Source organism: Cotesia glomerata, linkage group LG7, assembly GCF_020080835.1.
Source record: "Cotesia glomerata isolate CgM1 linkage group LG7, MPM_Cglom_v2.3, whole genome shotgun sequence".
Lineage (NCBI taxonomy): Eukaryota > Metazoa > Arthropoda > Insecta > Hymenoptera > Braconidae > Cotesia > Cotesia glomerata.
The window spans coordinates 18,013,232-18,040,376 of NC_058164.1; the positions used below are offsets into that span (position 1 = coordinate 18,013,232).

Here is a 27,145-nt window from a genome sequence, read left to right on the forward strand (position 1 = left end):
TCCGTTCGCTGAGTTTCATCTCACAATGCATATATATAGCTCAAATGGTAGAGTAGCCGACATGTCTTCGGAATGTTCTGGGTTCGAATCCCAGTCTGAGCTATCTAATAATTTTTTCTCGCATATTCTATAAACTCACATTAAGATGATCCTCTCCACATTCCTTTCTCAATCCTTTCCTATCAATATCCTGTTACGTGAATGTGGAACGCTTCACGTAATAATTACCGTAACTCCTATTCTTTCCCGCTTCAAAGCATTATTTATATTTGTAATGTGAGTTTATAGAATATGCGAGAAAAAATTATTAGATAGCTCGGACTGGGATTCGAACCCAGAACCTTCCGAAGACATGTCGGCTACTCTACCATTTGAGCTATCCGGTCTATACTAAATTTCCTTTTCGCTTATTCTATATACATTAAGCCACACCGTCCATCTTACGGCAAGCATTTTTACAAATATAAATAATTATTACTCTAGCTATACTAGAGTACGTGACTTGAGAAGGATTAATTTTGTTCGAGACTGTACTTTCAGAAAATTTAACAAGTTTTTACTAGTGATTTAATGAAATTTAGCTTACCGAAATAATCTTTTATGCATTAAATAACTATATTATTATCAAATAATTGATAATTTATTTTAAATTTGAATAAAATAATAAGTTTTTTAATTTTAAATATTTTTTAAAAAGTTTGGCAACGTAATAAATTTTATCGCGGTTGCGCATGCGTTGACTGCTCTATTCGTGTTTGTGATGTGTACGTGTGTATTATGTTTACAAGTAATGCTATTAAAAATATTAAAATATTAAAGCATTAAAATATTGATTATTTAATTATGTTATGTTTTATAATAAATAACAACAATTTTATAATACTTTTATTAACCTATTTGATATTTCTTTTAACCTATTTCATTGAAGCTTTAAATTTCCCGCGTGACCCACCACGTGCGGCGTTACCGTCAACATAACCCACATTTGCTATGGCTGACTATTTTTTTTAAATTTAGATTTTTCAAACTCAATTATTTTTATAACTAAGTACCCTCAACTTAATTTTATTTTTTCAATAATTTTTGAAAATTTTTTTTTTCTTACAATGAGTTTTTCGAAGCTTTCTCATTATTTTTTCATCGTGAAATTTATTAAAACAAGAGTAGTTGTGAGATTTGGTATGTCATTACAATGTTAAATGACCTGTTTTAAATCTTGTTTTATAACTAAACTATGAACCCGAGGTCTCTGAAATTTTAACACAACACGTATTAAATACATTTCTATCGATCCTAAAAATTTTAAATTGATCTCATTATTTCGACTTAACTCCCATACCTCCTTCATTATTTTACAAATACCTGCAATAAAATTTTACATGAATTCAAATTTGAATTAACCGCCTATTTTGTCAGACGTTCAATGGAAATGGAATAACTCGGATACTATACAGTAGTATACTATTCTCAGAAAATTGAATTGTACCAACTTAAAAATAAAAAAAAGTGTGTGCGTAAATAACCTTTACGCGCGATTGAAGTAAAACTTCTTTGGCGTTGACGGCATATATCACTGAAATGATTAAACTTTAACTTGAATAATAAATATCACATTATAATTTAATTATATTTGGCTCCCCGCCTTTATTAATCCCGCCAAAATTTCTCAGCAAAAATTTCTCACAATTATTTACAAGTAAGTACAATTATTTCTAAAAAAAAACATTAACATGACCCTTTTATTATGGTTTTTGTGTGAAAAAATATTGTACAAGAAATTATTGCTGACAATTTTTATCGCGAGAAATTTTTGCATGAGAAAGAAGAGACGGTCACCGATATTTTGCATACTATTGTCAAGATAATTTAATGAAGATTAATTTGACACTTTTCAAAAATTGATTTAGTTTACTAGAAATGGAAAAAAACCTCAAAATAGATAAAAAAATTTTCCTGTCCTTCATGTATGAAACTCTGAAAACACTATAAGTAAAATTTTTTTTTTTAATTCTTTAGGATAATTGTAGGCCACCGAATGCGAATGGTTAGGTAATTCAGTGTCATTCATGTACAATTAACAAAATAAAAAAGCCAGAAGACTGTATATCTATATATATCCATGTAAAATTTACATGGATGGTGATATATCTATACAAATTATGTACATTTATTCTAACCAGGGGTGCCTGTGCATTACCTTCCTAGTACAGCTGTTTTTTCGGCAACTAACTTTGAACGACTTATATATATATATTTTTTTTTTTTTTTTTTTTTTTAATATTTCATAATTAAATGAGTATTATGAGTCGTGAACTTTTGGATTTTCCAAATTGAATTTTATAGAATGTCGCAATCGTCAGAAAATTTATTAATAATTTATTTATTACAAAAGTAATAAATAAACAAGTATACTTAGAGATTTTCAAAAAACTTTGCAATTTAAAATAATTTTTTTAAATCTGTTAAATTTTTATTCACTTTGCTATTCACAATTGATCCGTTTTAAAATATTGGAAATAAATAATCCTAGTTGATTATAATATTTGCCACTAGCTGGCGTATAAGTCAAGAAGCGTGGAGTATATAATATTTACTTACGACCAATCCAAATTATTATTTTTGAATAGCGGAAACTACACAGACTATAGTAAGCGTTACTTTCGTCAGAAAAAAAATCTGAGTTACTCTCTAGTCGCGCCTAAAGAAGTTTTTCTTCAAAAATATGGAGCAGAGTAACTATCCGGAGAGGATCTCAGACGCCAAACGGAAATGGACTAACTCTGATACTACACAGTAGTATACTATCTGCAGAAAATTAATCTGTACCAACTTGGAAATAAAAAATTCGACCGAAATTAGTAAAATCTCTCGTAGAATCGAAAAACGGGGGAGCGAAAATTTTATAAATTAGGATAACGCTAAATAATGAAAAGAACAATATAGTTTTTGGTGTTTTATAGAAAGAACTAATAATTAAACTATTTAAAGCGATTGTAAAGTGTTGATATGAACTTAGTAATAAAATTAATCAAGTTAAAAATATGGTGAGGTTATGTTGACATCTGACTCGAGAATAGAGGCACTGTAGCCTCACGCCTACCCGTTCACACACATTATTACATACCCGGGAAAAAATGATCTGGACTGATCAGACCTGTTCATATCTGATCAGGCCTGAAATTAGACCTGAGCAGGCCTGTTCATGTATGATCAGGCCTGAAATTATACCTGATCAGACCTGTTCATGTCTGAAGCATTAAATACGCTCAGACCTGTCCATGCCTGCTCATGTCTGTTCATGTCTGAAGCGTTAAATACGTTCAGACCTGATCAGACCTGTTCATGCCTGCTCATGTCTGTTCATGTCTGAAGCGTTAAATTCGTTCAGACCTGATCAGACCTGTTCATGCCTGCTCATACCTGCTCATGTCTGTTCATGTCTGAAGCGTTAAATACGTTCAGACCTGATCAGACCTGCTCATGTCTGTTCATGTCTGAAGCCTTAAATACGCTCAGACCTGATCAGACCTGTCCATGTCTGATATCTAGCCTACACTGAGAGACAATTTTATTTAATAGTAATGAAATTTTATTACTATTTAATAAAACGTTTATTTGGCTAATCCCAAATAAAAATTTATTAAATATTAATTAAATCTCCTTAAATACTAATAAAAATTTTATTAAATACTAATAAATGTTTCTTAGTATGTAATGAATATTTATCTACATGTAATATAAAGAAAATTCATTAATCAACTAACTAACAAGTATTGATCAGTAATTAATTGAATAAATAATTAAGTAAAATTGAATTTTGTCGGAACTATATTTTGAAATACAAAGTCTACAACTGTTGTTATCCGAGTGGATGTTAATTTTTATGCACTTAAATTTAAAAATTTCACAAATGAATCGATAAGAGTTAGACATTATTTAATAAAATGAAAACAGAAGCAGAAAACCAGACAATGTAGAGACGCATTTGTTAAAAATAAAGACTATGATTTCATAAATTCAATCGAATATTTATTTATTTTTATTATTTAAAATCTCTACATGTGATTCGTCATGAAGTAAACAAATAGGTTAGGTTAGGATGTCTTGTTAAAAAATCTTAATTCTATTTATTAAAAGACTTTACTGTGAAAATATATTTGAATATATTATAATTAATTGATGAATATTAATTTTTTTTTTTGAGATTATTTCTTTTAATGACTTAATATTCGTATTAATGACAGCAAACGAAAGCGTCGTTCGTGGTTATTTTAATAAACACATATTAGTATTTAAGAAAATTTTATTAAATACTTATGAAATTTTATTAATATTAACTAAATTTTTTTTCAAGCCCAAATAAACTGTTTTATTACTATTGAATAAAATTCTCTCTCAGTGTAGAACCATATGTTAATGGAGCGAAAAAAAATACATAGCCGTTCCGAATAAATCACTCTAATATATAATTAATTATTAATAATTAATAAATTAGGTATAGAACTCCGTTAACTATAAGGATAAATCATGTATAAAATTTGAAATACTTGAAGTAGCTCGAAAGATACTCTCAAGTTAAGATGAATCATTTGGTCAAGAGGTAAAGTGTCAGTCTGAAGAGCGCGAGGTGTACGGTTCGAATCCCCGTCGGTACCGATTTTTTTTTTTTTATGGACCTGATCGAGTCAGACATGAACAGATCTGATCAGACCTGAACATGCCTGGCCAGGTCTGATCAGACCCGGTCATTTTTCATACCTGATCAGACCTGAAGACTCATGCCTGTTCATGTCTGATCAGATCTGATCATTTTTTCCCGGGTATGTAATAATACAGTATACTTGGCTTGAGACACTACAGTGCCTGCGGATGTCCCGCATAGTATAACCTCATATACAATTCCATATATAATCACGCATAATTATATATAATTATAATAGCGACTGCGTAGCCGAGCGGTTTAAGTCTTAAACTGCCCGTACAACAATCGCTCAGGCATGGGTTCGAGCCCTGGCAGTCGCAGTTTTTCTGCAATTTCCAAGGCTCGCTCCTTTGCTGACTGTACCCTGGCCAGGTTTCTCTGGTTTCCTTGGTCACTGTGCTAAGGGGCGGGGCACAGGCAAATGCGGGTGCAGATTGTAAGTCGGCCACAGCCGCTGAGGAGGTAAAATGTATTGTAAATAGTCCAGTAAAGGAGGGATGTAAGTCTCACGTGTCTAGGCCGGAAGTCTGACGCGTAAGTTCCGAAAAAAAAAAAAAAAATACAAGTGTTTTGAACTCCAACAAAACACATATTATATTTCGGAGCCGATACACGGCATCCCTATGAGAGACGCTGTTGAAGTACTCGCTTTTTTCCCTTATCTAGACGCCATCTCTCGTGTTTTGTTGAAGTCTTAAGCTGATGCTACCAACTATGATCACCTGGAAGCCGGGTTTGCCCGCGTTTTTGCTTCATAGCCTCTCATCCAGTAAGCCCTTCACCGGGATGCCGTGTATCGGCTCCGAATTATAATATGTGTTTTGTTGGAGTTAAAAACACTTGTATTATATTTCTCTGGCCGATACACGGCATCTCTATGAGAGATCTGTTTGTTATCTACTGGTGATCTTTTCTCAACGCTATGTGATGAATGTGATGTAATGCTGTAATGCTGTAAGATTAAGAAAGTATGAGCTTAGTCTACTAGAAATAACTGGTTTTTCTTGTCAGTAGTTCTTTTTTTTTTTTTTTTTTTTTTTTTTTATTTGGAACTGCATAGTAATACATGTCATTGTACTTTTTTTTTTTTTTTTAATTAAAATTTTACACCGGTGTGAAATTGCGGTAGAGGAGACCCGTATTGCTTCGGTTGCTACTATCCACCCTCCGACAATAGTGATTGGCAAAAGTTTCGACACACTTCCAGTTTCTTCGATCCAGGATTTCCTGCACTGGTTAATTGTCCATCCAGCCTCGAGAGGCAACTGCTGCTCGGACGCTCCCTAGAGATGCGTCAATTCCCGCCTCGGTCAATGCTGAGCATACCTAGCCTGCGATGATTGTCTTGGAAGCTGGTTTCAGTGGTCCCGTGATCTTGATAAATAGTTCATCCCAGTTTTGGCCACTTCGTCTTTTTTCCGACAGCTTTAGCAAGGCTCTGATCCAGGTAACTGGGCAAACTCTGATGTTTTCATGCTTGGAGAGTTTCCATCCTGATTGCCTAAAGGATGCTCTATCTGTTTTAGACCCAAAACTTGGCCAAAAGATAATTTCTTGACCCAGATTCGTTAGGTGGTCCTTGGAGATTTTCAAGAGAGTGAGGTCATGCACTCTGCGTCCCGATGCCAATAGAAGAATTGCAGCTGTCCTTCTTGAAGCTTCAAAAAGGGATAGCTTTGGTGCCCCAGCTGCGAACCAGTTAAATAGAATTTGGACATCCCATATTGCAGCACGTTCTTCCTTAGGATTAGAGTTAGAGATTGCCTTTAACACCTGTTTGACCAGGAAGCTTGACGAGGAGTCTTTTGCTTCTCCCGAGCAGAATGTACTGACTGCCGACTTATGAATAAGGATAGTAGCGTAGGCCAGGTTATCCTTAATCACAAGATTTGCCAAAAATCTTGCCAGGTTCGGGCTACCCGGGGAGACTGGATCCACTTGGTTCTCCTGACACCAGATCAGCCATCTTTTGATAGGCGCCCTGTAGGTTTGAATAGTAGAAGTACGCCAACTCTCTTTTAGCAAGGCTTTTTCCTGAGTTGACCAGTTCGATGTCATGGAGCCCCACCCCCAATTCTCCACACTTGGAGAATAAGTTGATCGACCTGTTGCGGTGCCTTCCCCGTGGATAAGTCCTTAATACTTCTTCCAAGTTCTCGATCGTCCATGGAGGTACTAGGCTTCGACTCACTAGATCGGGCATCCAAAATGTTTATTCCCATTTGGGGGCCACTAGCAGGTACTGGCCTCGACTTTTGTTCAAGTGTGCCAGGACTCTGGGGATCAGGTTGGGTGGTGGAAATATCCATGCTAGCTTGTAGTCCCAGTCTCGACTGAAGGCATCGAAGAATCTTGTCGACCGATCGGTGCAGTCTCGAGAGACGAAGCTCCTGACGACCGCTGAATTTTTTCTTGCAAATAAATCCACTTCTGGAGTGCCCCATTCTTTGAAAATGGCTTCTGTGGCTGCTGGTAGCAAGTGCCACTCTGGCAGAACATTTCCTCTAGATAGTCTGTCTGCGATTCCGTTGTACCTTCCGGGAAGGTAATAGACTGACAACACTACTTTCAAACTGTCGACCATAAGAAGCAGATCGTAGGTCAGGTCGTAGAGGCCCAGGAATTTCGTCCCTCCTTCCTTCTATATATAGGCTACTACTGTTCGATTGTCTGTTTGGAGAAGGATGTTGGATCCGTGCAGGCGATTCGCCTGTTGTTCTATTGCCAGGTAAACCGCTAGCATTTCCTTTTTGTTTGAATGCTATGACTGCTGGTTTCTCGTCCAGCAACCGGACATGTACGTGTTGTCCAGCTGGGCTCCCCAGATTCGTTATGTTCTCGATTTTCTTTGAAGAAAGACTGATTTGACATTTTTGTGTGTTCCAGGTTATGCCCAAGAAATCCAACTTCTGGCATTGTTCCAGCACACTTTTGCTCCGGTTTATGCACCAGCCTAGAGCTTCGAGAAGGTTCAGTAACATGGTTAGCTGAGACCTTAGTTTTTTCCTGTCCTGCGTAGCTACTAAAAAATCGTCTAGGTAGACTGCGATTCTCAAGCCTCTTGCACGAAGGATCTCTGCGATCCGTGATTGATGCGAAGGCGTGTGGAGCAGATGAGAAGCCGAAGGGCAGGCTCGCTATCTGATACAGCTTTCCGTTGTAAATTAATCGGAGAAAGCAACGATGGGACACTGCCACAAGGACGTGAAAGTACGCCTGCGACATGTCGATTCTGATCATCCAATCTCCATCCTGTAGGAAGTCTGGAATTTGCGAGTGTGATATGAGATGAAACTCGCTCACCTTTACATGCCTGTTTAGGTTTTGAAGGTCGAATATCGTTCGTGAACCCCCGTCGCTCTTTTTCACTAAAAACATTGTAGAAATAAAACTCGGTCCTGGATCTTGGGGAGATTCTAGGATCTTCTGTTTTACAAGGAGCTCGATCTACTCCGTCATTTGTCGAGAGGTTCTTGTCTTGTATTTCGATGTTCTCCAGTCGTTCCAAAGAACAGGTTTCTGTGAAAAAGGGATTCGATAACCTGTAATCATATTTAAAATTACCTGTGGGGCTCCTAGGTTCCTCCATTCTTGCTGAAAATACTTTAGCTGACCTCCCGAGAAACTCTTCACTGTCATATCCCTGTTTAAAATTTCCAATAGGATCCCATCAAAAGCGACAAAAGCCACTTAGAAACTCATAAATTTTATTGGTTTCTAAGTGGCTTTTGTCGCTTTTGATGGGATCTTATTGGAGTTTTTTAACAGGGATAGTCATTGCGTAGGCTTCTTTCGAAAGGAAGACGACTTAACAGGTTTAGCGGTTTCTTTCCTGGTGTCCTTTGATCTCGGTGTCTGAAAACGAGATTCGGAACGGACTCGAGGGTAGTGAGATGATTTTGAGGAATTAAAAGAATTTCGGAAGGATGTTTGGGAGTCTTTTTTCTGGCGTGGTTGTCTCTGGTCCGGTTGCTCTGGTGTTTTCAGCCAAGTTTGAGAGCCGCCTAAAGACTGAATAAGCGAAGACAGGTTACTTTTATCAAAGAGGTATTCCTCGCTAGGTGGAATCTTCTTTAAAGCTCCCTGAACTTGTTTATTCGGGGCTTCTGCCATCAGGCGTTCTCGCCTAGCATCAATGCAGGAATCTCTTTTCCCGCAGACGATCGGTAACATTTTCTCAGAATTTTTAAATATAGCAGAGGACGGGCCAAAATTTTGCGTAAATAATTCATGCACTGCCTCTGGAGTACATACATCTCTATTAGTAAAGGACCAGTTAACAATACCTTGTAAGACGTTTCTTATTAGCTGATTCTGGTTTAAGATTGCGTTCGACATTCCCGCGAGGACTCTTTCTGTAGAGCATATAGGATCTCTACCCTTATCTAGATAGCATAGTTCCTCATTTACTCTCAGCTCAGAAAATCCTGGAACAGCTAAATATTCTTTTAGTGTTTTAGAATACCTAACCTCTTTCCAGTCCTGTGAGCCAAACTTCTGTAGTTCTATTAGCTCCTTTAACCTCTCTGGATCCATCTTCCGCAGGACCCTTCGTTCGTCAACCTCAGTTTTACATTGGCCTAATTCTAGAACCTTCGTTGCTTGTTCGCCGGGAACAGTGAGAAATGTCATGCCATTTACCTGATCTTGTGGCTGTTGTTCCTGAAAAGTAGACTGTTGGTTAGCTGACGTGACTAACTCAACCAGAGTATTAACCTGCTGCTGTAACTGTCTAATTTGGGCACTCGTGCTTTCTCTGCATCTTCTTTTAAGTGGTGGGCTAGGTGGGTCCCGTGAGTCCGATGAGTCCACCTCACTCGACTGGTTTAACCTACCTTCCAGCCCCGTCCCCGGATCTTGGGGAATCGACGATTTATTACCTTCGTCGTTACTCATTTTGACACAGATTTATTCACTAATTTTTTTAGTAATTCTTTACTTAGATTTAAGTGCTTGAAATAAGGATAATTTATATGTTTATTTAAATTTTATTATTGTAGCGTCTCAATATGACGAGAGTACTCAACGCTATGTAGCAAAAACGCGGGCAAACCCAGCTTCCAGGTGATCATAGTTGGTAGCATCAGCTTAAGACTTCAACAAAACATGAGAGATGACGTCTAGATAAAGGGAAAAGGCGAGTACTTCAACAGCGTCTCTCATAGGGATGCCGTGTATCGGCCAGAGAAATATAATATAACTAATATATAATATAATTATTAATTATATATGATTATATATAATTGTATATGTGATTCCATATATAATTACTAGCTGACCCGGCAAACGTTGTTTTGCCATGTGAATAATTTCTAGAGAATTTCTAGTGTCGAAAAAAAATTACTAACTTATTAGAAGTGTATACGGATGTGGAATATGAGTGAAAGAGCCTGGAGCACTGTGAACGATGAGGGAATGTTGTTTAAAAATAACAAAACACCAAACATTAATTGTTTTAATTTATTAAAAGTAATAATTATTTATATAATTAATTAATTACATAATATTAATCTCTAAATGCTGCAGCGTGAACAATATTTTTTGTTAGCCCATCTAATCTCATGACTTCATTGCGTTCAGCTCGTGTATCGTCTGATTGTTCTTGACGCAATTGCGCCATTCTCACACGCGCTCTAGTATTTTCTTCCTGAACTTGTTCTTCGGTTCTTTGGGCTCTTCTATTTCGAATGCTTCTAGATTTATTTGTATCACGGCTCAAATTGGTCCTTTTGCGTTTTGTTGGCATTGTTCACTGTACAATACAAAACACACATGAATAGAACTGATTGAATTATTTAATTATTATATTAATCATTTATTTTATCTTTGATTACATTAAATATACATGTAAAAATTAGATAGTTTCACGAAAGCGAAAAATTTTATGTTTCTTAATTATATCGGAAATACATATTGTTAGAAATAGTGAAAAAAAAAAATTCTGTCGAAATTAGAGCTCTTATAAGTAAACACAAAAAAAAAATTTCCCAATTGTAATAAAAATCTAACTTTCACCGAATTCGTTTTTCACCATTCCCAACAATATTTTCGTTATAAATAAGAAAAAATGATTTTTGATTTTATAATAAACGTAAAAAATAATTTATACTTACAACTCAATAGCCGTTGTTTGCGGGAACTCGTGACACGTGTTGAGTATTTTAGAGGTTATGTAAGTCACTTAATTAACTGATCGTGCGATTTACATTCAAAATTAATAATTTTATTAGTTATTAATAATTAATTATATTCAATAATATTATTAATAAATAAATAAATAAATAATAAAGTTACTCGAGAATATATTTGATATGAGAGTTACACTGAGATAGTAAAAATGTTTAACTACTACGCTTGAAGCATAAACACTAATAATAGCCGAAAACTGTAGAGGTAACATCCCTACTCCGTGCTGTTTACAGGGTGAGAAGTGACACCGGTAGACACATGGAAAGGATAACTTACCAAGTGATAATAATTGATGTTATCGAGCGGTATAGAAAATGATAAAATTATGAAACTGACTATTAAAAAGCAAGGGTTGGTGATAAAAAAGTGCAAATTTAGAGTTGTATTTATTTTTTGATGCCACATAATAAAAAAATAAAAAAAAAAAAATTTTTTTCCAAAAAAAAAAAAAATTTTTGGGGTGAACACCCCTTATCACTTAGAGGTTAGAAAAATAGATAGTAGCCGATTCTCAGGCTTACTGAATATACATAAAAAATTTCATGAGAATCGATCAAGCCGTTTCGGAGGAGTATGGGAACGACCATTGTGACACGAGAATTTTATATATTAGAAGATATATGATTATATAGAAAAATTTTTTCTCGAGAAGGAAAAGAGTAATATAAAAAAATTTTTAATCTTTAATGAATTAATTCGAAACTGGAGGACTCTATATTAGTTCATACACTTGTGCGCCATCTTAAACCCAATCAAATAACTTGTTGTGTTTACGCGTTCTCTACCATATGTAATATCCATACTTAGATAACATTGTGCAACTTTGTGGGAGAAGGATTTTCGCATTTCATTATTTCATTCTTCATCCTCTATTTCTCGCACTTCTTTATTGCCGATTTAAGCCAATTTCGACAGCACCGTGATTAGTTTGTGTTCTGTTTTCTGATTTTTATATTGATAATTTGATAATTTCACTCCGCAAAAAACTAAATACCAAAATGTTTGGATGTATTATCAGATGTGTGACAATTGTCAAAAACCGTTAATAAACGAAAACAATCTCAAAATTTTCCGCATTAGATTAGGACTTGGTGGAGGTATACTTGTTAGTGGAGGCGGTTTGTTAGGAGCTTACGCACTACCACTTATCGGATTTGGATCAGCGAGTGTCACCAAAAGATCTATCACCACGTGGTTGCAAGGCCCATCTATAGAGGTAAGTAAATATTAAATAAAACAATATTATACGAACGGTTACATGTATCAATTTCCTCGAGCAAGAAATTCCCCGTTAAGGAATCTCCTCTTTTAAATGTCACCGTGACAAGATAACGAAATAACTACGGACATAAGACTTACGAACAAATTTAGACCAATCAAAATTACCGATAAAAAGGTGCAATAATGTGTTTTTTCTTATTTTGTTTAAACTTTCCGATAAGAAAATCACGTTTTGAGGTCCTAGAAAACTATTCTGACTATTCCCATGATGACATCAGCAGTGTATGTGTGCGTAAACCTCTCATAACTTTTGAACGGCTTGACCGATTTGAACCAAGCCAGTAACTCAAATAACTGAGTATTAAGGAGCACTATTCTGTTCAAATGAATTTTTTTAGCAAAATAGTAAGAGAAATTAAAATTTAATTTTATGTTATCATCAAACAGTAAAGTTTGCACTCATTATAGATTGCCGTCTCTCCAGATAAAGATTGCTTTAATTTTATAAATTGATTGATTGTAACTAAAGGCTGGATCAACTTTTGCGTTATGTCAAACACTGGGTGCAACTGGATTATATTCTATACTATTTAAATCAACTGGAAGTGTACTTGGAGGTGGAGCTCTTGGAATGCTCTACAAAAACCGTTTCAATAATGGTTGGTGCTCCTGCGATCAACCGCCTTTAATGCCAAATGCGCCAAATAAGTGCTGAAGGTACTTTCATCAAAATTGTAGAAAATAAAAAGCGAATAAGGATTTTTTTCAACTTATATCATACATTTTCTCACAAAATTCAATGTTTATTAATTTGATTTACATTATCAATTTGATGCATTGTATATATAATAATTTCATTTCCTGATTTACTATAAAGTTATTTAAGTGCATAAATGTATAATTCATAGCTTATTGTTTGTTATTATTGTAATGACATAATTTTATTTAATCATTTTCTTAACAAGTACCCAGATAGCAAAATGACGTATTAAGTTAATCCGAATGAGCTCAGATTTCTGATTTGGACGTCAGAGTCTACGTCTAAAAGACGTCTTTAAGACCTTCTGAAGAGGTCGAATGCGCCAATTATTGTAGACTTTAAGAACTCATCAAAACGAGCTCTTAAACCCAGTGAACACATGACTTCAATATGACGTCATTTATAAGTCATAGGAATGTCACAATATTTTACGTAAATATGACGTAAAATTGACCTGTCTTGTGATCCAATTATGATGTAAAAATATATGATATATTTTTGACATCATACTGATGTAAGTTTATTACTTCTCTATGATGTAACGGAAATGACTTAGATATTACGTACAACTGACATAATATATAAAATACAATATTACGTAACATTAATGCCATCATTGTATGTCATAACGACGTAAGTTTAACATTATGCATTTACATCAGTGACAAGTTACGGTTGTACGTAATCTTGACGTAAGTTTAACATCATGCGTTTACATCAGTGACAAGTCACGGCTGTACGTAATCTTGACGTAAGTTTAACATCATGCGTTTACATCAGTGACAAGTCACGGTTGTACGTAATCTTGACGTAAGATTAATATCATGTGTTTACATCAGTGACAAGTCATGGTCTTACGTAATACCGATACCATCTGAGAGTCATTATTTAACATCAATAATTTGTCACAATTGTACATAATACTGACATAATTTGAAAGTCATTTTCTAAATCAGTGACAAACGATTATTTTCCATAATATTGATAAAATTTGGGGGATGTATTTTTTTAATATTATCGATTGATCAAAATTTATCAAATATAAAACTTCTTTAACAAGATGTCTAATTTACAATTAATCGCTAAATATTAGTGAAAATTGGTTTAAAATTTAGTAAGAATCAGGAAGAGGTAAACAGCTGATTTAAGCTGGTACCTTGTAAATTTAAGTCCGCTTTTAATAACAAAAATTTATAATTTATAATATTAATGAATATATCTAACATATTAGCAAATAACATACAAAATATTTTTCATTTACGTTTTTAAGAAAAAAACATACAAATTAAATACATGTGGGATATAAAATTTTTGTATCTTTGCTTGTATGTTTCCATACACTGCAGAAAAAAAATCTTGACTCAAAGGTAAATTTCTTTGGACCAAGAATATATTAAAGATGACTGAAAATTTCGTGAATGAAGTCAAAATTTCTTGACACTAAAACACTTCTTGCTCCAATATAACTTCGGCCTCCGTCAAAATTTTCTTGGTGCAAGAAATACTTTTTTCGTTGCATATGTTTCTCACTTATATTTTTCAATGAATTTAGGTACTTTTATCCATTGTAAAAATATTTTCGACTTCATTCGGTATAAATGATTTGGTTGAAACTGATAACAAAATACCGAGTTCAATTTATGTGGCATGAACTCTAAATTTTTAAACCGTCAAGCGAGTAAACATATAATTTCTTATGATTTCACGTCAAGAAATTAAATGTCAGTCATTTAAATATTGCACTATTACTTGAAAAATAATTTTCTGACATTAGTGCTGCTACTTATGAAACATTGTATTTGAAATAATTCAAAAAGTTCCATGATTGTTATTGACGAGACTAATAGTATTTTACGCAGTAAAAAATTTTGCGTCATTGCGTCAAAAACTTTAGTGTTAAAAATTTTTGTGTTAAATATTTAACTTTTTTAAGTGTAAATTTAACATTTATTGTGTTAAATCAACATAAAAAATGTTAAATATTTAACATAAAAATTTTTAACACAAAATTTTTTGACACAATGACGCAAAATTTTTTTACTGTGTACATCAAGTTTCATAATGTTGTTAGTATGTTAAATTAAAGAAATTCAAATTTCGAAAAAAATTGAAATTAAAAAGAAATATAGATTAAAAAATGGTATACTTAAAAGAGTTGAAATTAAAAAAATCTAAATTTTGTAAATTGAAATTTTGAAGAAGAAAAATCCAAATGAAAAATACTAAATCTTCGGAAAAAATTAAATAAAAAAAAATTCGAGTCTTGAGAAATCAATAAGTATTAAAAATATTCAAATGACACGGATACATCGTTTACTCTGAAAAAATTTCACTTTGTGAAAGTTCTCTGGGTCCGCTTTTAGACGAAAATTTTTGAAAGTGTAAGATTCAATCAATTCTTATGAAAATTTATAAATTGTCTATTAATTACCACAAGTTTCACTAGAGAGCCTTTTATAAGAGTTTTACAAAGTTTTATAGAACTTTATAAAATTTCATGAGTTTAATGAATATTATTAGACTTGAATTTTATACAATTCCAGCTCTTAAAATCCATTTAATCTCAGAAAAATTATGAAATAAGCATTTTCGTCATGTAAGGCTTATCACGTAAGTTATTTACTTCGTGACATGAACCGTTACTTGGACAAGTGAGCAGCGTTCCAGACTCCGACACGTGAGGACCCAAGTTCGAGCCCAGCATATTTCAGGATTTTTTCATCAAGTATCAACATATAACTAGTGTTTCAAACTGTAATAAGTCCACAACACTATAATTAATTTCAAAATTGCCATCTTTTTATTTTTGAGAAATTTTTTTTTTAATATTTTTTCTGAGGTACAATTCTTACATCACTTACATCACTTTTACGTCATAATGACATCATTATCATGATATAGACATCACAGGTATGTCATATTGAAGTCATAAATGTCATTGAGACATAATACTGACGTCATGACTACGTCATATTTTTACGTCAGAATCTTACGTCAAGAAGTGTGAAATAATGAGTCACATATGACTCATTCGTGACTTGTATCTTACGTAAATCCTGACATAGCCCAATGTCATTTTGACGTCACATTGACGTAAACGTGTTTACTGGGAAAGAGCTCTTTTTTCTGAACTCGCACAAATGAATGATTTTTGATCTCTATACGCTATTATAATGATAACAATAATAAGATCACAACAAAAATAATATTAATAATAATAATAATAATAATAATAATAACAATAATAAAAGTAAATTATGAAAAATAATTCAGAGTTTCATGAAGCACCGATGCTGATTTCGAATGTTTATTATTTTAGTTAGACCTAATATTGTCGGTTTTACACATCTCATTATTCTTACAAGCTAAGTTTATATAGTGATGAAATGTTGCGATCATTGTCTATATTATTTATTCTATTTGATACTGTGTATCGATAGAGAAAAAGTAACTTTTACGAATATTTATATACTAAAAAATATTCAAAAGTCTACCTGTAATATTTTTTTAAATAGTCTATATAAATTTTGTTTACTTTTCACAATATAAAATCTAATCGATAAATTAATGAATATTAAAAATTCAACAATAATTAATAAGTATATAGTTATAAGATATCGTTAAATTCGAATAAAATGTTTAAAATTGATACATGCAAAGTACTCCTTAAATGTAGAAAGTTCACATAATTTTTTCAGATTAGAATCCAATTTTATTATTTTATCTAAATTAGTTTGATTACGAACCAGATTTTAACATTATTGCCTATTACTTCATAATATAATTGAAAATTTTTGAAAAATTTAATTAACCTGGATTAAGAGAAATGAGTTAACCTATGCCAAGTGTATATCTATATATTAATCTATTCAAATTGTTTTAAATTATTTAATTCGAATTATTTTTAATCATTTTCAATTTAATTTCTCAATCAGGAAAGTAATAAATGAAAAATGAATAAGATTTTGACAGCTTTATATTAAAAAGAAATTTGTGTTTTTGTTTATAATGTCTATAAGCTCATTATACGCAACTCAAAAAGAAGTCCAAAAAAGGGACTCAGTTAGATGTCAGAAAATTGACTCCAAACTTATGAGTTCATTAAGAGCTCTTAGTTCTGACCTCGTAAAAAAGAGCTCCTTAAGACGTCACATTAGGACTTCTATAAAAAGTTTTTTAAAAGACTTCATACTGAAATCTTTCTGACTTGGATGCTGACTGGGTATTGATAAGTATAATTATAATTTTAATCCACCTTTTTGTCCGTCATCTCTCAGAAGGATACTTTCAAAATAACATATCCAACACTTAAACTCAAAAAATGTATTTGTTTTAGTGCATTTTTCCGAAGAATTACATGATGAAATTTTAAGTAATTAAAATTCTTATGCAGTATGAAAAACTTTCTGAATATTTTATTAAATAAATATAAATATACCTGAATTGTTAAAAATGAAGTATTTAATAAAATTTTTGTTGAAATATTGAGTTCGTCTACAAAAATCATTCTCTTTTAAAGTTATGTAGTGGAAGCTGAGCTAGTGATTTTTAAGTTTAATACACGATTATAGACAAAGATTTTAAATAAAACAGAGCATAATAATAATGAGATTTTTCTATACAACTTTGGCAAGAATCACCTAAAATAATCTTTGATCTTTAAAAATCATAACATTCAAATAAAATATTTACGGAAAAATATACTTTGATATTGGAAACTCATAAAATTTTTAAAGTATAATAAAGTTTAATTTAAAAAATTTTATTTAGTCAATTATTTTCTTTATCTACTTAAAATCATCATAAATTAACGGCAGCCTAATCGTTTTTTGAATTATCCATTAAAAATTTTATAACTGTAAATTTCCTTGAATCTTAATCAACATTTCCTCTTAATTTTTCCATGACATCAAAGAAAATATGAAGTGTCATCTTGTCACCGTGTACTTGGTTCAATAAAAACCGACAATAAATACAGTCAGTCATTAATACTTAATCGTGTTATCGTAACTACGATTATTATCATCATTATATACAGTACTCACTCGAGCCGCTTACCACTACATCGACAATGTAGACACGAGTCATACAATGCTTCATGAATTCACAGTCACTCTGAATCGCGTCTATCAGTTACACGTTCCAATGACTCGTCACATTAAAACTTTATTACTAAAACATACAAAGTGAATCATAATCAATAATATTTCGTATTTTAAATTTCTCGCACCTAAAATAGTGAACTCTTACATTTTTTCATACTAACAACATCGAAACTTTTATAAATAACTAGAATAATTAACAGACAATTAGTTAATAAATAGAGTCATGACGCAATATAAAGCGTAATTTGATCAGTTGTCAACCGTTCATCTAATTATATACTGCGTCATAAGTATATTTGTAAGTTAAATTTGTAAACATAACAACCTAACCTCAAAAAATTATTAAATTATCAAAAAAGATTTCTTTAAATTTTTAATTTTTTGAAACATTCCAATGATGTGATGGTAACACGTGAAAATTAATTGACAATTATGATCGCCGAAACAATTAGTGCAATATTAATAATTATTGTTGTTATTTACTACTGGTCTATATCAACGTACGGTTACTGGCGCGAACGCAATGTAAGTGGCCCGGATCCATTACCACTGGTGGGTAACTTCAAAGATGTACTTCTGGGTAAAAAATCATTCGGTCGCTGGCTTGACAACTTTTACGATCAATACCCGTCGGAAAAATTTATAGGAGTGTTTATTCGTCGGCAGCCATTGTTGATAATAAAAGACTTGGATATCCTTAAAGATATATTCATCAGAGACTTTTCAAAGTTTCCCGACAGAGGACTCAAGACTTTCGAGCACGCGGAGCCACTATCGCAGCACTTGGTGAATCTAGAGCACACAAAATGGCGGCCACTGAGACACAAACTATCCCCTGCTTTCACTTCAGGAAAACTGAAGGATATGTTCTATCTATTGGAAGAATGCGGGGACAAGTTCAAGGTCTATGTCGACAAAATGATGGCTGAAAAACATGCGGAAGGAGTAATCGAGGTTAGAGATTTGACTGCACGATTTACGACAGACGTTATAGGGACGTGCGCATTTGGACTGCAACTGAATGCAATGGCGGATGAAGAGAGCGAATTCCGCAAAATGGGAAAGTACGTTTTTCATATTGACTGGAAGAAGCTCATCAGATTTAGGATCCGAGAGGGCGCTCCTTGGCTGTACAAGCTGCTGGCACCTATTATGCATGATAGCAAGGTTACTAAATTCTTTACGAGTATTATGAAGGAAACTATTGCTTACCGGAAGGCCAACAAGATCGTAAAAAATGATTTTATTGATTTGATAATGGAGCTACAGGATAATCCCGAAAAAGTGGATATCAAACTTACTGACACCCTGCTTACATCTCAGTTGTTTGTGTTTTTTTTGGCTGGGTTCGAGACTTCTTCGACGACGATGAGCAACGCGCTTTATGAATTAGCGCAGCATCACGATTATCAGGATAGATTGAGGGAAGAAATCAAGGTAGCCATTGAAGGAAACGAAGGAAAGCTGAGTTATGAGCTCGTTAAAAACATGAAGTTTATGAATATGGTATTTAAAGGTATGTTTTTATTATTTGCTTTTAAAATTCTGAGTAACATATTGAAGATACAAAAAAATAATGAGGAACTTTTTTGAAAATAAATTAATATTTATTTGGGAAAAGTTTAGATTTGCTCTTATCAAATCAGATCCAATTTGATCAGGTCTGATTTGACCTACTCAGATCAAGCCTGATCAAATCAGATCAAGCTTGCTCAAATCTATATTATTATAAGAGATTCCTATCTATATAGTCACTTATCACGATATCTCGGAAACCATCAGACCTAGAAACTTAAAATTTCGTAGGAATATTACTTTTGGCATGTAGAGGTCAGCTAAGAACGGTTTTTAAGAAATTCCTCCCCCAAAGGGATTTGCGGGGGCGTTAACAATGAAAAATTCCCGTTTTTAAACTATAGCTGCTATCGACTCCAAATTTGGTAGGAATCTTCTGTCAGAAATCGAGAAATAGTATATGAATGAATTTTACGATAGATCACCCCACAGGGGGTTGTGGGGGTGGGTATCAACAATGAAAATTTTTAATTTTCCAACTATAGCTCCTACAGACTCCAAATTTGGTAGGAATTTTCTATAAGTGATGTAAAAATCATTTATGAATGAATTTTACGGTATTTCACCTCACACGGGATTGCGGGGGTGGGTATTAACAATGAAAATTTTTAAGTTTCAAACTATAGCTTCTACAGACTCCAAATTTGGTAGCAATTTTCTGTAAGTGATGTATAAATCATTTATGAACGAATTTTACGATAGCTCACCCGACAGGGGATTGCGGGGGTGGGTGTTAACAATAAAAATTTTTATTTCCAAGCTATAGCTCCAATAAACTTCAAACTTGGTAAGAATCTGCTACATGTGAGGTAGAAATGATTTAAGCGCGGATTTAATGACAACCTACGCCAAATATGAATAATTGCGGGGGTGGGTGTTAACAATGAAAATTTTCAATTTCCAAGCTATAGCTCTTATAGGTTCCAAATTTGGTAAGAATCTGCTATATGTGATATAGAAATGATCTAAGAGCGGATTTTACAACGAATCACCTCCAATGAGGATCGCGGGAGTGAGTGTTGACAATAAAAAATCTTAATTTCCAAAATATAGCTTCTAAAAACTATAAATTTGGTAGGAATCTTTCATTTCTAATGAAGAGATCATCTCAAAATGGACTTTAACAAATTCAACTCCTGATAGGGATTGCGGGGCTGAGTCTTAAAATCTACAATTTTAATTTACAAATTATAACATCTACAGACTCCAAATTTGGTGGGAATCTTTGTGTATGATGTCAAGTTAAGCTAAGAATGGATTTTCTCGAATTCCAATCCAAAAGGGATTGCGAGTGCGTTAACAATGAAAATCTCTTATTTTTAAACAATAGTTTCTATGGCCTCGAACTTTTATTGGAACCTTTTGTTTATAATGTAGTAATCATCTCGAATAGGATCTTACGAAATTCCTCCCTTACATAAGAGTACGGGAGTGATGATTGTCAAAAAATTCATATTGTTCCTACAGATATAAAATTTGATAGAATCTTAAGAGAAACAGGAAATCACAGGGATGGCCTCCAAGTTCAACCGATTTAAATATTTTTCTTTCTTAATAATTATATTTTCTTACAAAAATCGTCTCTTTGGCAGCGGCTAAAAAGTCATTATAACGTTTCCAAAATTTTACTTTACATGTAGCTATTCAGTCAACGAACTCAAAGATTAACATACATTTTATTTTTGCTGATCACTCACCGATGAATTGTTTTTATTACGGAGGAAATTTTAATTAACAGCAAAAGTCGCTGCACTTTGAGCTAGGCAGATTTCAATTTCACTTATGATACCTACAATGACTTTAACTGAAACTTTCAATGCTCATTTCAAATTTTTTTCTTTGTATCAATTATTATTCATTTTTTTGAAGAAAGCCACGGAAATTTTATATTAATTGCACATTAAAAGTTACAATAAATATTAGCTAAAATGATTACTGATGATTAATGATTAGAAGGTAAAATGCCAATTCGATGAAATTCGGAATCTCTGTAAGTCAATACAATACTCCAATTAAATTTCAAGTTTAAATCTACAAATTCAATTCTATAAACGCCCAGCGGAGCGGGCGGGTAACAGCTAGTAAAATATTAAAGTTAATATAAATAGATCTGGTTTGATCTTCAAATTTTTTAATGTTTTTACTGATACTTAAACAACGCTGTATTTTATAAAATCGGTAAATCATGAAGCAAAAAATGATTTTTGTATAAATTTTTCTTTCTGAACTAACAATTGCTCATTAATACCGGTAATAGAAACTACTCTTCTTATTCACTGAGCGAGAATAAAATCCTATAATATAAAATTGATCACTAAGATGAAGTTAGCTTCATAACTTAGTAGCGAAATGACATCAATACTAATCGGAAAAAGTAGCCCATGATTTCTTATTGGTTCAAGATTAGAGCACGCGCGTACGCGTGCAATTTGAATTCTTAGTATTTCTAAAAATAATAAGCTTAAGGGGAAAGTTAACTGTGGCAACTGAAAAAAAGAGAATTTTTTTCTGGAACTTTATTGATTGAGAAAATAAAGGAATATCAAAATCGTTTTCTAATTGATTTTATTTAGTACGCATTATATAATATTTCCATAAATTGTTGCCAAGAAATAATGAATAGATTTAAAGATACAAGCGTTGCCGAAGAGTCTGAACCTGAAAAATTCCTCTTTCATCGATTTTTCAAAAACGGATTATCTGAAAAAAATTAATCCAAGTTCATTATAATCTACATAAATTTAGTTATTGTTGAACGAAGTAGTTTTTTTTTCGATTTTTCAGAGGATGGTGATAGGTTAAAAATTTTTTCATTTTATAGACCATTTATTTTTTTTTAAAAAGCCTCAAAAATAGTGAAGATTTCAATTTTTCCAAACGATTACGCTCAATTTAACCTTAGCTACTGCAAAGACAAACAGAATAAAAAAATCAGTTATCAATTGCCCAAATTATCGATGCGACCACGTGAAAAAAAAATTCAAGTTGTCATCAATTAAACTCAAAAGCTGTCATATATGAAATAAAGACGCATAGTTTTAATAATCTTTAGTTTAACTTATTCGCTATGATTTGAGAATTAAAAATCGATAAATTTTTTAAAATTTATGTCAAAGTTTAGAATTTTACCCGTGAAAAAATATTCTGATCAGGCTTGATATGAGCTGATAAGGCTATATAAAAATTTTTGATATGTTCATATCTGGCCTGATATAATCTGATATGTTCATATTTAATTTTTGATATGTCCTGATATGGCCTGATATGAAAATTGGCCATATCAGGCCTGATCAAGCCTTATCAATTTGATATGTCTACATCAGACTTGATATAGCTTGATATGCTCATATCTAATTTTACATTATTTTTTAATAGGTCCTGATATGCCCTGATATAACCTTATAAAGTTATATATACTTTGATAAACTTGAAAAAAAATTAGGAAAACGGTTGACCCTGAAGGCCATCCCTGCAACTTCCCGCTAATTCCATACTTAGGCGCTTAAAATTGCACCAATAAAGTTTTTGAGCTCTTCGAGCTCAAAAATACAATTTATGGGTTATTTTGAGCTCTCCGAGCTCAAAAAGATTGCTTTCCTATGCTTTTGAGCTCTTCGAGCTCAAAAGTCTGATAGAGATTTGATAAGACACTATTTTTTGAATTTTAAAACCGCAATAACTTTTGAATGAATAAACCGATTTTTACGCGGTTAGAAGCATTCGACGCAGTTTTTTAAGCCTCACAAAGAATCTTAAATTTTGAATTGATCGCGCTAGGAATTTCGGAGTTATTCCGGAAAAACACTTTTTTCGGTTTTCTTTCGTTCACGATATCTCTCGAACGAATCAACCGATTTTGACCGGATTGGTGGCGATCGACGTGGTTTTTTGAGGTTAAGAGCTGATTAGTTTTTGGAATTGAACCATCTAGGCGTTTAAAAGTTATTCCAAGAAAACCACATTTGAAAAAAACAGTAATCAAATATCGGAAAGATCAAAGTAGTTACAAGTTTTATTCTCAGCTGTTCATTGAAGATTTCATTATTAATTTTTAACTGAGCAAGGACCCTCATTGTACGACAGCATATACTAACTACTTGATTTTCCCATGACAGAGTATCGTCGATCATCACACCTAAATATTTTATAACCCTTTCGTATTGAATGACACAATCATTGACAACAATATTATTCGCATATTTACATTCATTACAATTTATTTTCACTCTACTACCAAATATGGAAGCTTTTGTTTTCGTAGCATTTAACTTTAAACAATTCAACTTACACCACGTTTCAATCTTTTTTACTTCATTATTTAGGATAGCAACATACTCATTAACTTGAGAAACATGACAGGAAGTATAAATGACTAAATCATCAGCATAAAGCAGATGTTGACAGTTGAGCTGATTTGTGAGATCAGTAACATATATTGAAAATAGTAAAGGGCCAAGTACACTGCCCTGAGGCACGCCATTTACTACTTCTCTCAAAGATGATGTTTTACCATCTACAACTACTGATTGCTTTCTATCAGTCAAATAAGATCTAATCCAATTAATTGTTTTATCTGAGAAATTCATTTGCAATAATTTATATAACAATCTTTTATGATTAACAGAGTCAAATGCCTTGCTAAGACCAAAGAAAATTGCTATTGTTACTTTAGACTCATTAATTGCAAAACGAATATCATCACACAACTTTATAACTGCCGTCTGTGTATTTAATCCTATTTTAAAAGCCATTTGATAATCATCCATATAATTGTTATCATTAATATATTTAACCATCTGGTCATGCACACATCTCTCAAGAGCTTTTGAAATGTTATTTAGTAGCGATATAGGTCGAAAATCTTCACAGTTTACTGCATTTTTAATCTTAGGTATTGGAACAACATACGAAAACTTCCATTCAGTAGGGAAAATCCCAGTAGTTAGCGACTTATTAAATAAGTTTGTAATAAACGGTAGGACATACATCAAGGTACATTTATATGCTTTAATTGAAAAACTGTCTGGACCTACTGAATTAGAAGTTATTTGCATTATCGATTTCTTTACAATGTTATCATCTAGCTCTGAAAAATGAAAATATGCATTATTATAGGTATAATTAATGTTGTCGGCTGTGATATCAGTTACATCTATATCAACGTTTATGCTGCCAGAAGATTGAATGAAAAAATTATTCAATTCATTTGGATCTAATCTAATCACTGATTGAGTATTTTTACGCTTTATTAAACCTAGCCTTCTCAAATCATTCCACATTCCTTTCGAATTTTTAGCACTGCTTAGTTGATTATCAAAATAACATTTTTTCTCTTCACTTATTCGCTTCTTAACTAACCGACGCACAGATGAATATTCTTTGTAGGCATAACCTGTTCTTTTGAAAATTCGATAGAGTTTGTCTCGACGAGCTTGAAGATTTTTGATTTGACTTGTAATCCAGGGCGCTGGAGGACGTCGTAGAAATACTGTTTTTTCAGGTGCCAAACAGTCTATAACTCGTTCAAGATGACGATGTAACCATTCATTTTTTTCATTCACCGAATTTAATGATTTCATGATGTTAATGTCAATATCATTGAATAAGCGCCTCAGTAAATCGTCATCAATATTATGCCAGCTTCGAAATGTGAAATTGTTTAGTTTTTGCGACTCCAGTTTATATTTATAAACTACAGATATTAGATCATGATCTGATAGAAATGGTTGTAACGACTGTTCAAATGATAAAATTTTTTCTCGGTCATCAACTACACAGACATCAATAGTCGAATTGGAGTATTCTAAATGATGTGTTGGGCCAAAAGGAACAATATATAAACCAAAATCATTACAGAAACTCCGAAGCTGATCACCGTAAAAATTTCTCTTACTCAGATCAGAATTGAAATCACCTAATATTATAATATTTTTATAAACTGCCACTGCAGTTTCGAGTTCGTCTTCTAAGTCATCGAGATGTCCAACATTCGGTGGTTTATAAACAACACCGATTAAAACTTTTTCTCTTGAAATCTTCGATACTTCCACGAATAAATATTCAGGGTGTTTGTCTTCCGAATTTGGCGAAGATGACACATACTTAGAGGTTAAATCATTCCTTACATAGATTGCAACTCCACCTCCACTTCTCAGACAGCGATCATGACGATGTAACGTAAATAATGGTAAAGATACTATACTATCGGATATTAGATGGTTTAACCACGTTTCCGAGACTGCAATCACGTCATGCTGGTGTGTACGTAAGTATTCTTTGAATTGTTCGAAATGGCACTCATTTCTGAGAGACTGTGCATTGATATGGCATACTTTTAAATAATTATCAAGATAATCTTTGGAAGAAGCTCTATTTGTATTTGCATTATATTTATTAATAGTAGTTACATTAGTATGAGGTGCAATGTTAGGTGATGGTAAAGAGGGAGTCGCAAACTGTTAGTCCAGAAGGTCCATACACACACACACACACACACACACACACACACACACACACACACACACACACACACACACACACACACACACACACACACACACACACACATACATACATACATACAGACACCGTGACAAACTCGCGGGAAGAGTCAGGGAAGCTTCCTGTGATCTTCAAACGTCGAGATATGATGAAAACTCAATTTTTGTGAAACGGGGTGAAAACAATAACTTCCCGATTTTTGAAAATCTTCGATTTTCTTAGCGGGAAGTTAAAAATTATATAGAATTCTATATGATTCATATATAATTTTATATGAATTATATGTACATCTATATAATTATAAATGAATTACATATGCTTCTATATAATTAGATATGAATCGTATATAATGATAAATAGTTTTTTTTATTCGGGTATGCCTTTATATAAGTACATAAGACTACTTATGTGCTGGTAAGGGTATGAGTATATCAGACCATATGGATCCATATCAAATTATATCAACCCTGATCAGGGATTTTTAACTTCCCGCTAAGAAAATCGAAGATTTTCAAAAATCGGGAAGTTATTGTTTTCACCCCGTTTTGCAAAAATCGAGTTTTCATCAGATCTCGACGTTTGAAGGTCACAGGAAGCTTCCCTGACTATCCCCGCGAGGTTTTCACGGCATCTGTATGTATGTGTGTGTGTGTGTGTGTGTGTGTGTGTTTTTTTTTTTTTTTTTTTTTTTTTTTATCTTAGGGGGGGGGAATCCTTCTTACGGATTCCAGGCATAGCTGTTCGGCCTGGATATGTGGCGACTCGACGCAGCGTCATACTAAAACTCGACGCTAACGCCCCTACCCACTAAACCCTAAACCCCTTTTCTTCTTTCCTCTAATCCCTCATGGAAACCGCCGTCAGGCATTACTTCGTGAGGGGAGGATCTAGCTACTGCTATTCCTTCTGGTGGCTAAGGTGTTATTTTTCCTTCTTTCTAGTTTCTGTCATTTGCCCTTTTTCTTTCAATGGAACGCAGCTCTGTAAGCACTTCGGTAGTAAACGTGCTTGTGGCGTTCCAGGCAGCTTCGGATGACAGCATTTCTTCTACTATTGACTCTGGTGTGATTTTCTTGTTCAGGATCTTCTCTA

The 27,145-nt window shown here is 33.2% G+C and overlaps 2 protein-coding genes and 1 long non-coding RNA gene across 5 annotated transcripts; all 3 read left to right on the plus strand.

The window, feature by feature from the left end:
* The first annotated feature begins 7,636 nt into the window (after window positions 1–7,636).
* On the plus strand, window positions 7,637–9,748 carry LOC123269365. Its single transcript, XR_006510392.1, has 2 exons — window positions 7,637–7,684; window positions 9,703–9,748. It is a non-coding gene; the product is annotated as an uncharacterized LOC123269365 (long non-coding RNA).
* A 1,917-nt stretch (window positions 9,749–11,665) lies between these two features.
* LOC123269025 lies at window positions 11,666–13,073 on the plus strand. Of its 3 annotated transcripts, none has more exons than XM_044734517.1 (2): window positions 11,666–12,107; window positions 12,642–13,073. In XM_044734517.1, exons 1-2 carry the CDS (start codon window positions 11,898–11,900, stop codon window positions 12,825–12,827), a joined length of 396 nt encoding a protein of 131 aa, XP_044590452.1. In that variant the 5' UTR covers window positions 11,666–11,897; the 3' UTR covers window positions 12,828–13,073. The 3 variants fall into 3 exon arrangements, 1 of the variants encoding a protein (XP_044590452.1); XR_006510343.1 differs by having other exon boundaries at window positions 12,581–13,073; XR_006510344.1 differs by lacking the exon at window positions 11,666–12,107 and adding an exon at window positions 12,489–12,517 and having other exon boundaries at window positions 12,581–13,073.
* A 4,602-nt stretch (window positions 13,074–17,675) lies between these two features.
* LOC123269277 (cytochrome P450 6B2-like) lies at window positions 17,676–19,513 on the plus strand (the record flags this gene model as incomplete). Its single annotated transcript, XM_044734875.1, has 1 exon — window positions 17,676–19,513. A coding segment is annotated over exon 1 (1,104 nt), but the record flags the coding sequence as incomplete, so codon positions are not given.
* Between the last annotated feature and the right edge of the window lie 7,632 nt (window positions 19,514–27,145).

Bases quoted from the DNA above. Each gene is read 5' to 3' on its own strand.
- LOC123269025 (XM_044734517.1), top strand. From the start codon at position 11,898: ATGTATTATCAGATGTGTGACAATTGTCAAAAACCGTTAATAAACGAA. The intron at 12,108-12,641 runs GTAAGTAAATAT...TTGTAACTAAAG, and splicing joins TGCAAGGCCCATCTATAGAG to GCTGGATCAACTTTTGCGTT.